The 12,372-nt window shown below is 38.6% G+C and overlaps 1 protein-coding gene across 1 annotated transcript in view; it reads right to left on the bottom strand.

Moving 5' to 3' along the window:
* Positions 1-12,372, bottom strand: part of LOC114050536 (protein TOPAZ1-like) — a 75,554-nt gene that overhangs the window by 48,207 nt on the left and 14,975 nt on the right. Inside the window, exons 4-6 of the mRNA XM_027872313.1 lie at positions 6,106-6,173; positions 2,712-2,839; positions 454-518 (exon numbers count right to left, since the gene is read on the bottom strand). Of these exons, the coding sequence (XP_027728114.1) occupies positions 454-518; positions 2,712-2,839; positions 6,106-6,173 (261 nt within the window). The remainder of the gene's footprint in view (positions 1-453; positions 519-2,711; positions 2,840-6,105; positions 6,174-12,372) is intronic.

The following is a 12,372-nucleotide window of genomic DNA, read 5'->3' on the forward strand; positions in this document are numbered from 1 at the left end:
TTTCCTCGTTAGTAAATTAAGGGAATTGAATTAGAAGATGTAAAATTATTCAAACTTTAAATTTTATTATTTCTACATGTACTCCTCAACATATACTGGGGGAACACACCAGTCCAGAAGACAAAGTCATCCATTTCTGTCCATCCTTATATCTGTTTCTATGACACTCAGAAGACCATACATTTTCCTTTGTAGTATTAGTTAACATCTCTTTCAGTCCTTCTTTCTTTAGCAATGTTTTCTGCCTCAGATACATATATGCTAGTCGCAAGAACCCTTCTAATTATCTTTTGGTAAATAGCAACAATTACCACAGTGTGTAATTATACTCATTTTCTGACATGTTAAACAAATTATGTCCCATATTTGGCCCATTGTTTAAGTTACAAAATGCATTAATACCTTTTAAAATATCATGTAAAATTATGGTGCTTTTACAATATTCTGACAAACCTTTTCTCAACTTCATAAACGTTTTCTTTTTCTTCTTTTGTTGCCACACTACCTGAAAATTTGCACTGTGAAGAGATCAGGGTTAAACACATTTAGATGAAAATGAGTGTTATTATCAGGATCATTTCCAAAAGCTATGTTTAACAGTAGGCTAATTTAAAGTAATTACCAAGCTACAATTGGTCAAAGTTCAAGAATTAATTTCTATACAGCTCTAAAAAGTCAGAGGATCATTGCATTTTTCCATTATTTTACACAGCTAGCTGAAGCAAAATAGTAGTCACAGATGAAGGAATGCCTTCCTCAAGCTCACTTTGAGCCTTGATCGCAAAAGCCCAAATTTAAAAGTTCTGATAAGTCAGGTTGTTTGATTTCTAACATTCAAAACAAAATGCTAAGTCAGATCAATTTTACTTCTCGTTTTTCAAAAACCTGTGAAATTTATAATTTACTAGAAATATTTAAATACTTTTAGATAACATGGAAAACATTTTACTGGGGGAAAAAAAAACCTCATGACTACAGTTGTTTAATTGTATGATTATTTTGCTCCAAGAAACTGTCAACAATTTAGAAATCTTTAAAGTCAGGCATCCGAGGCTCTCTTTAATATAATGTGCCTAACAAGTAATGAGACTATAGCTCTCAGGTGTTGGTTTCTGTCTTCTGGTTTTGTTTCCTATCCATAAGACATAAACGAGTGAAGAAGGAAAGCTCTAGCAAGTCATTTTTAAATTTTTTTCCTAATGAAAACCATTCTAGACAGAAAGAGGAATGTTGGCAGTTTAGACCACCCTCTATACCTCGGATTTAAATATGGTAAGTTCTATAGTTACCTATTCCTTTGTCAAATACAGATTTGACTATATGAAGGTCGCATTAGGATATCAACGCTTCTCGGACATACACAGTCTCTAAGAAGCAAAGTAGTAAGGACAAGGAGGAGGATTCTGAAAGGACACCTGTTCTTTGGCAAGTGTTAAGTCATAGAGTTAATGGGTTGGAAAACCTGAAGAATGCTGCCTCACTACAGGTTCAGCAGCATGGCACAGCACCCAAGAGTGTGGGACTGGGCATCAGGAAGATCCTAGCTCAAATCTCAATTCAGGTGTTTGCTAGCTATATGACTCCTAATCTCTTTAAGCCTCAGTTTCCCCATCTGAAAAATGTAGATAAAAATGGAAACCACCTTTAGAAGCTTGAGAAAATGCATGTAAAGCACTTTGTAAACTTAAACTCTTTATAAATGTGAGCTATTAAAAAGAAGTTTTTAAGGACTAAAAGTTTAGCTATAAAAATGAACATTAGCACGTATACTAACAATTACTACACATCAGATAAACTAATGTAACTACAACACCTCTATCTTCTACTTTGATTCCTACACAAAGTCAAAGCCCAGTGATTTTAAGTTAAAGAGAGATATATATATACACATATAAATAATATATACATGTGTGTATATGTGTTTGTATGTATATGTATATTACATATATCATTAGAAGGTTAAGTTAGATCATAAAATTTTTACTAAGAATTGTTCATTAGGTTCATACCAGTTTGGTTTTTTTTATTTTTTTTGGTGAGGCGACTGGGGCCAAGTGATTTGCCCAGAGTCATACAGCTAGTAAGTATTATGTGTCTGAGGCCAGATTTGAACTCAGGTCCTCCTGACTCCAAGGCTGGTGCTCTATCCACTGCACCACCTAGCTGCCCCTAGTTCTGACACATGTATATGACATCTTAAACTGATGTTTAAGAGTTAAAAATTTATAACCTCCTCTTTTATGAAATGTGGAATACCATAATACCATAAAGACATCTTAGTTACCTGGCATTCAGAAAAATGGGATCCGAAAGGGCAATCGGCATTTCTGTAGTGCTTACCATGTACCAGGCACTGTGCTAAGCGCTTTACTATCATTATCTAATCTGATCCTCACAATTACCCTGGGTGGTAGGTGCTAGCATTACCCTCATTTCACAGTTGAGGAAACTGGGGCAAACAAAGTGACTTGGACTTGCCTAGGGTCACACAGATCAGTGTCTGAGGGTGGATTTAAACTTAGATCTTCTTGACTCCAGGCCCAGATTTCAGTTCACTGTACCACCAAACGTAAAGCAACTGACAAGGTGGTATTTTTAAGTAGAACCAAGGCCTCCCCAGACCTAGGCGTGGGTACTATCCCTGCTCACAGGTTTTGAAAGTAGCATTATGACTAAAGAGAGAGAAGAAAGACCAAACTGTCCCCAAATACCTTCTCATCCACGTCCAGCCCTTTTTTATGCTCATCTAACTCTGCTGGTTTTTCGTCCTCAGGGGGCTCATTAGTGATTCTTCCCAAAGAATTACTCAGAACTGGAGAATCATGCTTAATCTCATTTGCTGGAAAGATGAAATATTCAACTGTAAAAGCTTCAATGGTATAGAGACCCAGTTACTTAAAGGCACAAAGAATGTTATTCAAATGAACCAAGAACTCAATGATTAAGATTGAATGGATTAATAATTTAAATATGAACTATAATTTCCAAATTAAACAGATTTCCTCTAGACAAATAACCCAGGTAGAGGTCTCCAAAATTAATCAATAGTGTAATATAACTGTTCTAAAGTAAGAGAAGTAAAAAGCTTGTAGACACTACAAAAACACTTCATGCTTATATAGTATGGCTATACAGTATATATCCATACATATAGTATGGATTTTCTTTGATAAAAAAAATCAGAAAAGTAATAGACCAGCAAACAGTATAAAACTATAAAACATTAAATTAATTACATTTTAACATATAGGAAACAACTGGATACTGATGGAGGCAAATACTTGTCTGTATCCAGCCAAAGATTTGTCAGAGCAAAAATCAAAATCGATACAAAATTAAAATAAAAAGGAGATATGAATGTGCATCTGAGGAAAATCCAATCTAACCTATTTAAACAGACTACCAATTGAAAAAAGAAAAGGAAATAGATAAAAAACAGATTACAGAAAAGCTATCATCATCTTCTAAAGAAGTTTAATATATATAAATCAACTACCATAACTAGGAGAACAAAAAGAACTAGAAACACCTCAGCCAGCAAACATTTCATTTTCTTTTCTGTCCAACTGGCTGGCAAGAAGATAAAAAAACACGTAGTTTCTTCTTGCTCTGGACCTATGATTTCATCACTGTAAGGAACTCCCGGTATGGAAACTCTCTCCATCACTGCAGATCAGTAACTTTTTTAGTAAATTACACATTTACAGAGCTGCATAGGACTCTGAAGAATTAAAACATTCACCCATGGATAAAGGAAATGAACAGGCACTTTTCAGTGGAAGAAATCCAAGCAAATATCTAGAAAGAGGGAAAGGATCTATATATCCAAAAATATTTACAATAGTTTTTTGAAGTGGCAAAGAACTGGAAACTAAGGAGATGCCCATTAACTGGCAAACACTGAATGAATGGAATCTCATGAAATATTATTGAGCTAATAGAAATGATGAAAAGTATGGCTTCATGGAAAAGACTTGTATGAACCCACACAAGGTGAAGGGAGCAGAACTAGGGGAACAATTTATACAACAACAACATAAAGGACAAAGAACTCTGGAAGACTCAAGAACTCTGATCGATGCAATGACCAACGCGGACTGTAGTGAACCAAGACTGAAGACTTAACCTCCTGACAGAGAGGTAATGGACTCCAGATTCAGAATAAGGCAAATTCTGACAGTGGCCGTGTCAAAATGTGTTTGCTTGACGATATGTATCTCCTTATGAGGGTTTTGTTTTCCCTTTTGTTTTGTTTTTTATAATAAGGGCAGTAGGTGGAAGGTGGAGAAAATAAGTGCTTGTTAATTGCAATAAAACTTCAAAGTGGGCAAGCAAAGGAGAGGGAAAGGGAGAGAACAAATACAGGATTCCACTGGGCCACTGGGTTTTTGACTATTTAAAAAAAAGATCGTCAAGAGGACATAGTTCATATACCACCTTGAAACATAACTGGCTGACTAATTCTGGCTACGCTCTTAACCTCTCAGTGCTAGGGCAACATTCTCAGCTCGTCAGATGCTGAGAAGGTGCTAAACTGCACTGGTAGAGAAAGTGCCTTCATTATAGGGAGCTCCCTACACCAAGAAAGTCATAGCTTTGGACTCCACTCCCCCACCTAAAAAATGCATTTGATCAAGCAAAGCAAAATGTAGCCTCAGAAGCTCGCAAAGCGTCTCCCAAGCATCTGTCAAAATCACAAGACGTCTTGGAAGGTATGTTAAACTTTTTTTTTTTTAAACTACCTTCTATCTAGTGATATAAAGAGAGGACTAAACCAGGGAGACACACTGGTCAGAAGCGTTCACCCCCAAGAGGAAGTCTGGTGGAGAGTCTGAGGAGGAAGTCCTCTGGATAAGTCCATTTTGAGGGTATCACTGCGCTGATTGCTTCCAAGGCCTAGAACACTACAGAGGCCTTTTAGATAAGATCCGTAATAGCTCAAGAGTTTGGCCTAACGATCCATACAAGAAATAGCAAGCGGATAAAGAATGCTTACTGTATATACCATTACGAGAAGCCAGAACACCATGGAGTCGTCAATCTATCAGTACATATGTATCTCAGACAAACACAGGAAATGGACAATGAGACAGATTTAGAATTGAGCGCAAGATAGAATGGGTTAGATTGCCTCTGGAGAGTTGTCTGGTGCTTTTAATGACTCCAAGTTTCTCCCTAAAACAAAGGCTCATTTAAAAAATAATAATATTCAAGGATGCATGTGACTATAAGTCACGGAATACAATATATACAAAGAATTAAATTTGAGAGCTACCCAAAGGGCAATGGAAAGACCCACGATAAGTGTGAACAGCTTGCAGTACATTATAAACAAGAACTGGGCAAGATGAATGGTATAAAGGATATCAGTAAAAAGATAAATATGGAAAAAAAGGCTAATCACAAAATGAGGGATGACCGATGTAGTCTACTGATCTCTCTGCATTGTCAAGGGAACTGGAAGAAGGCTCTTCTCAAGGACATCAGGTAAGGTCAAAAGTTGCAAAGGATGGGCAAGTACAAATGAATTTTAGTCAGTAGCACCTGGGAGAGTATTTGCATGATAGCACAGACCCAAGCAAGTGAAGTGACATAATTCAAACTCACTTTAACAATATATCAGTTAACAATGGATCATATGACCTCAGTAAGATCAAGCAGTTTTCTAAAAATTTTTTAAATCTGGTAGCCAAAAACGTATAAACTATGCCTTTTTCTTGGGGTGGGGAGCTAGGCGATGGGGTTAAGTGATTTGCCCAGGGTAACACAGCTAGTAAGTGTCAAGTGACTGAGGCCAGTGCTCTATCCACCACTGTGCCACCTAGCTGCCCCCTACACCACGTCTTTCAAAGACAATATCAGATTTTAAAATAAAGCTGTTAAGATATGTTCAGACTTTAAAAAGAAACCACAAAAATAATTCAACATCCAGAAAAAGTTTCCTTGAAGATTAAACTTTGAAAAAGCCCCTTTCAGATCACAAATACTCAATAGGTTCTAAAACAAATTTGTCCAAGTTAAATGAATTAATTTTTGACCAAGCCTGAAAACAATTTAAAAATTTTTTTAGTATTACATTATAATTTTGAAAATTTAAGTTATTACCAGCTATTAATGAAGCACTGGAACAGATTTCTGATGTCAATGATCCATGGTCCTGTGCCGGAAACTCTCTATTATAAAGCAAATAAAATTTGAAAATCAAAATTTATAACCAAGTGATACCTATCACTGGCTACAATAGTGCTATATGCTATATGCCTAGCTCAAACACTTATCCTCTATAAAGCCTTACCCAATTACTCCAGTCTACAAAAATATCTCCACATCCTCTGAATTACATTTATCTATACAGTTATTTGGCATTTAAATCATGGATTTTTTTAAAATAAAAAAAGCATGTAAACATATAAAGGAGTACAAAGCATTTACACAAATTCCAATTATTGACCTAGGTTCAAATCCAAATTCTGCCACTTGCTTTCTTATTATCTATGTGAACTTGGACAAGTCATGAGCCCCCACTAGTCTCAGTTTCCTCATCTCTAAAATGAGGAGACTGAACTTGACGGCTTCTCAGTCATCCTTCCCGTCATTCCTTTCAGTTCTCAATCTAGGATCTTATGTATGAGTCTCTAATTCCTCAGTAGTAGAGGAGCCCTTGTCCTGTAAATCTTTTATGTTCTCCCCCACACACAGTAGACACTCATATTGATATCTTTATGTCACATTCCTTTCTCAATCTCTCTTCCTTTCCCCTACCCATCAAGCCTAATGGAGACTTTCCAGTCGGCTCCCTTCGTTCCACCTCCCAGATGGTAACATACAACTCTGGATTTCCAGTCCTTGGTGGGGAAGGACTGACCTCTCTCCACCTCAGTCCAGCTAGTGAAGGGAGACTCAATTAAGAGTGCTTGTGTTTGGGTCCCTGGCAGCCTATTTTTTGTGTTTATTTTCTCATGCTCTTTGTTCAACAAGTATCGAGGCTGGAATAATGGATTGAGACACAGAGGAGAATTTGTGAATTCAAGAGGTCCAGAATTCCTGGGTCCAATGTTAACTGGTGGCGGAGGAAGCTTTTGCAATGGAAAGGATAACCACCGACAAAATGACTGGCCTGGCAGTTTTAACAGCAGACATGTACCAGAAATTGTTTGGACAGCACAGAACAAAGATGAAATGTAAAAAGCCTAAAGAGCAGATCCACAAACTGCTTTATGCTCTAATGTGGTGGGAAGAATGGCTACCATAACCTCCTTCCTTGCAGTCTGAACTAGCTCTTTTCCTTTTGTTTATCAATGCTGGGAAGACAGGCACACCAGGGCACTGCTGATAGGGCTGAAAATTGGTACCACCATCTTGGTGAGCAATTTGGAAGAATGCAAATAAAGTGACTAAAATGTCTACACCCAGATTTCACCACTAAGCTGATACCCCAAAGAGATGTGGAAATACAAAAAAGGGGTCAATCGCAAAATCTATTTATACATTTAATAGAAAGTCCCCATGTACACCATAATATCTATCACAGCACATTTTGGGGTAGCAAAGAAGTAGAAGTAAAGAAGAGGCCCACCGCCTGAGGAATGGCTAGGCCCATTGTAGAAAATGAATGGAGTATGACCAAGTTAAAACAAATGACAAATATGACCATAGAGAAACATGTTAAGGCATACATAAACTGATGAAGAGTGAAATAAATAGCTGAAAAACATACATGACTCCAACATCGTAAATGGAAAGAACCACAAAACAATCAAGTAAATGCTGCAAAATGACTAGATTGTTAAACAAGTAAGGCCTCAAAGAAAAGTTATAGGAAGACACCCCAGCCCACTCCTTGACAGAGATGCAAACAAAGCAGATGTCCATGGACTGAAGAACGGCAAAACGAACGATGAAATATTACTGTGCTAATATACAAGGTATGCTGAATCCTGAGAAGCATGGAAAGATGAACCGATAAAGAGTGAAGTAAGTAGACCCAAGAAAACAACCTACACAACTACAACAGTGTAAATGGAAAGAATAACAAATACAAAACAAAGTGAATGTTGCAAAAAGTAAAGAACAAGTATAGCCTCACAGAAGTGATTTCAGAAGACATATCCCCCTACTCATCCGCAGAGGTGAGGAATGCTGCGTATATTTTCAGGTTCTTTGGATGTACTGATTGGTTTTGCTGATTGTTCTCTCTCTCTCTCTCTCTTATACGGCAAGGGAGGAATTATTTGAGGGATGGAAAGCGTCTTCCCCCAAGCAGACAAAGACAAAAGCTGATACTTCTCCAAACATCATGTGATTTTTCTGTAATATAACTGTGATACCCTGTAAGATGTTATTTTAAAAGGAATGAATTTTTTATTTGGACAAATACTGAGTAAGATTATAAATACTGTGAGATTTGTGTGAATGGGGTAATTTGGTTTTGAAAAAACTGCTGAAGAAAATACTTGGGACTTTTAATGTGACATCTGGGAGGCCACTGGAAGCTCTAACACATGGATTTTATTGGAACTCAAGGCACTTGAAAGGCTAATGCCAGATATCCACCTTGAGCCCCAGATCTATCCTATGATGGACAAAAAGATGCTATTGCAGGTAGGGCTTCAGTTTAAAAACAGAAATGACTTTTCTTGGTTTCTAATGGTCATCTCTCACTCCCTTCCAAGGAAGGGCCAGGGCCTCTCTGGAGCTCAGGCCCCTACTGCCTTTCTTCCCACCTCTGGCAGAAAATGCAGCTGCTTGCATATGGCAGATAGAGGCCAGGTACTAGCCTCGAGGGATCTCTAGCTCAATGTCTGCTTTTGCTTGGTGTCTCTTTGTGTACAGAAGGATCCAGGCATCCCTAGTCTTAGCAACAGCCCCAGGATTTTAAATTGTGGGTCCCTCAATGGGAGCAGTCAGCAGGACCAATTTTTTGCATTAGCAATGATGACCACCAACAGGAACAGAAATCCAAGCTCTGGCCCAGCTGGTCAAACCTTTTTGAGTCACCTATGCCATTAGGAGCACGGCTAACTTCATTAATATGGTGGATCAACTACGGTATTGACACTCTAGTTTGTGTCACCAGTCTGTGCCACTGGGTAAAAAGAGATGGAACTCAAGTCCGAGAAGTTAGAGTACCCAGGGATCTGGGGGTAGTAGCAATGCCTGTGTGTTTTCTCAACTGTAAAATGGGAATGGGGCCTAACTCCCAGAGGATCAAATGAGGTATTTTGTAAAGCACTTAGCATAGCATCTAGCACATAATAGATACTTTCTTTCCTTCCCAGGATAAGGGGTGGTGGTGGTGAATAGGAACACTCAAGTCCCAACACTGATGGGGGATTGTCAGGTCTGGCAAAGGAAGACAGTACTTGGTCCCAATCACAAAAGATGGCACTACAGGCCTCAGGGGCACAGCTCCCAGAAGTATGGGCAGCAACAGAGGCTGGCTCAGTGTATCCCTTTGCTTAATGTAATCCACAAAGTCCCTCTACACTGCTGCCAGTTACAGTACCCTAAGAGTCCCTAGATTAGCTCCTTCCCAGGGAGGGCCTGGAAAACAAAAAAATGGCTGTTGGGAGATGGTTTGCTTTCTGGTAGCAGGCAAAGGTGAAACTGTTTATCCAGTTAGGCAGCTGATAGAGTGCTGGGTCTGGAGTCAGGGAGACAGTTCAAATCCAGCATCAGTTAACAGCTCTGGGACCCTAGGTGAGTCACTTAAACTCTGCCTCAGGTTCTTCAATTGTAAAGCAGGGATAACAGCATTGACTTCACAGAGTTGCTGTGAAGATCAAAGGAGATATTTGTAAAGCACTTAGCACTGTGCCTGGCTCATAGTAGGTACTTAAATAAATGCTTGTTTGCTTCTAGCCCATGTGGAAGCAGGCCCCATTAGCAGCAGAGAGGGTACTAGGGCAAGCCTAGTGTAGTCATTTTAAACTGACAGGGTCCCTCCACACTATCAACATTCTACCCCCAGTGGTCACTGGACAGCGATCCCAGGGAGGGCTGAGAGCAGGTTAAAGTTCTTAACCTGGTATCTATGAACTTAAAAACTAAAAAAACAAAACAAAAACAAAAAACAAAAAAACAACTATTTCAATTAATTGGTTTCCTTTGCAATCCTATTTTATGCATTTAAAACATTATTCTGAAAAGGATCCACAGGCTTCATCAGATAATCAAAGTGGTCCACAATACACAGAAGTTAAGAACCCCTGCCTTAGAGGTCCATTTTTACAACCAACCCTGTGTAGGTAGAAGACGTCTTCTTCGTTGTAACCACAATGTCCGAGAAGCTCCTTCCGGTCACTCCTTTACATCTGAGGAACCACTATGATCCTTGAAGATTTGGCATCCTCCACCAGATGTGAGACTTGATCTTTCAAAAAAGGGACAGTGCAGCTTGGGATTTCTGGTCTTTTTTCTCCCTTATTCAGCCACTCTCTCAGGGGCCATTACATTGCTGCTTGTATTTTGGTTTTGCTATTTTTCCGGTTTAATTTTCTTTTTTCAGAGCTACTTCTACAAGGCTTTTCAAATCTCCAAGGTTGGGGTTATCCAATAATAGTCCTAAAGCCATTTCAGCGGTAGAAGGTCTCTGAAAAGAGTTTTCTGAAGTTTGTGGCAGCAGGAATGTCTACCCATCTCCCACTACATGGGCTGGACTAGCTCCTTCCTGATGCAGACCATCCTGGCCACACACAGACGAATCAAGGCTTTGTCCTCGCTCAATGTCTTTGTGAACTATTCCTCCCCTATAATAGCTAAGAAATTTCTCCTTTTGTTAACTGCTGGAAGAACATGTTTCATTTCATTATAATCTCTGCACTAAGCTACCAAGGGACTGGCCTGGTTATTCTTGGTCTGCAGCATCCTCTCACAGATTGTAACAGTGATTATACGTTAAATGACTGAATCTGGTTAAGTCATTCTGCAAATGTGTACTGTGAATCTTTTATGTTTAACATCTGTGTGTAGACATAAAATACTGGTCCTGTATGTGAAACATTTTGGATACCAAGTACCTTTCTCCTAATCCCTCCCTCTGCAGCAATCTTAAAACCTAAGTTACAAGTAAACCACAACCAGGGCATGGCGATGGGTGTTTAAGGACACTGGGAAAATGACATCTAGACTGGCTTCTCCTTAAAGGCCAAGATTCCCCGGAATTTAACCTGGTCTGGTTTCAGAGTAGAAGGTCCCTTAGGGAGAGAAGAGAATACAGTACCCCAGCCTGGTGGGCCCAAGGAACAGATTATTAATGTTAGATAACAAAGATAGAAAAAAAAATCAGTTCTGCAAAAAACACCACATCAACTGCTTCTGACAACATATATAAAATTTCATACCTACAGACCTGGTCACCTATACAATGAAGGTAAAGCTTCTGAACTAGTTCTTATTGACCACTCCCTTTCATAAGTCAGGACTTTTTTTTGACACTTGGCAGCCTGCCAAAGGGAAAGTTACAGGAAGGAAAAATAAATCTTTATCCTTGTTTTAAAAGGTCTAGGGGAAAAAGACAGAGGGAGAACACTATAAACATACACACCTTAAAATAGATTTTAAAGTTCTAGGGTTAGTTATTTTCTCCTATTTAGAGCTATTAAATTTATTGGTTTTTCCTAGGAAAGAATTACAAGAGTAATGGTAGAACATTTGAAATAATATGCCCAAAAGTACTCTTAAGAAATTACAACACATTGATTGCATATGCCAAAGGTTTATTCATAAAGGTCAAGTAGGTTCTCTACTCAATTCCAGTATTAACTCAATGTCTCATAATACTGCTTTATAGTTTATTCCAAAGTTGGGATTTTTAAAAGCATTCACACAGATAACCTGCCTAAAAGTACAAACTGGGGCCAAACTAGTAAAAGCAGTTTAGTTTTGTTTAAATTTGAGGTGGAGAGAAAAAGTTTGTGCATATGTTAAGGCAATACAAGAATTAACCAAACAATATTGATTAAGTGCCTACTATGTGCCAGGGACTGTGATAAGTTCTAGGGGTTAAAAAAAAAGGGCAAAGGACAGTCCCTGACCTCATGGAGTTTATAATCTAATGGGGAAGACTATATTCAAACAAATGTATATTTGTATATAAAACAGAAGCTATAGGAAAAATAGGAAACAATTAACAGAGGAAAGGCACTGGAATTGAGAGGCTGAGGAAGGCTTCTTGTAGAAGGTGGGATTTTAGTTGAAACTTAAAGGAAGCCAGGGAGGTTGGTAGTTGGCACAGAGGAAGGAAAGCATTCCAGGCATGGGGGACAGCCAGAGAACATGCAGAAAGCTGGTCACTTCATGTGAGATTGGGGTGAAGGAGGAGAAAGTAGCAAGAAAGCACCTGAGTGACAGGAGATGAGGAAGAGGGGAATG

This window comes from Vombatus ursinus, unplaced genomic scaffold (genome assembly GCF_900497805.2).
Source record: "Vombatus ursinus unplaced genomic scaffold, bare-nosed wombat genome assembly UNPS02014799.1, whole genome shotgun sequence".
NCBI lineage: Eukaryota > Metazoa > Chordata > Mammalia > Diprotodontia > Vombatidae > Vombatus > Vombatus ursinus.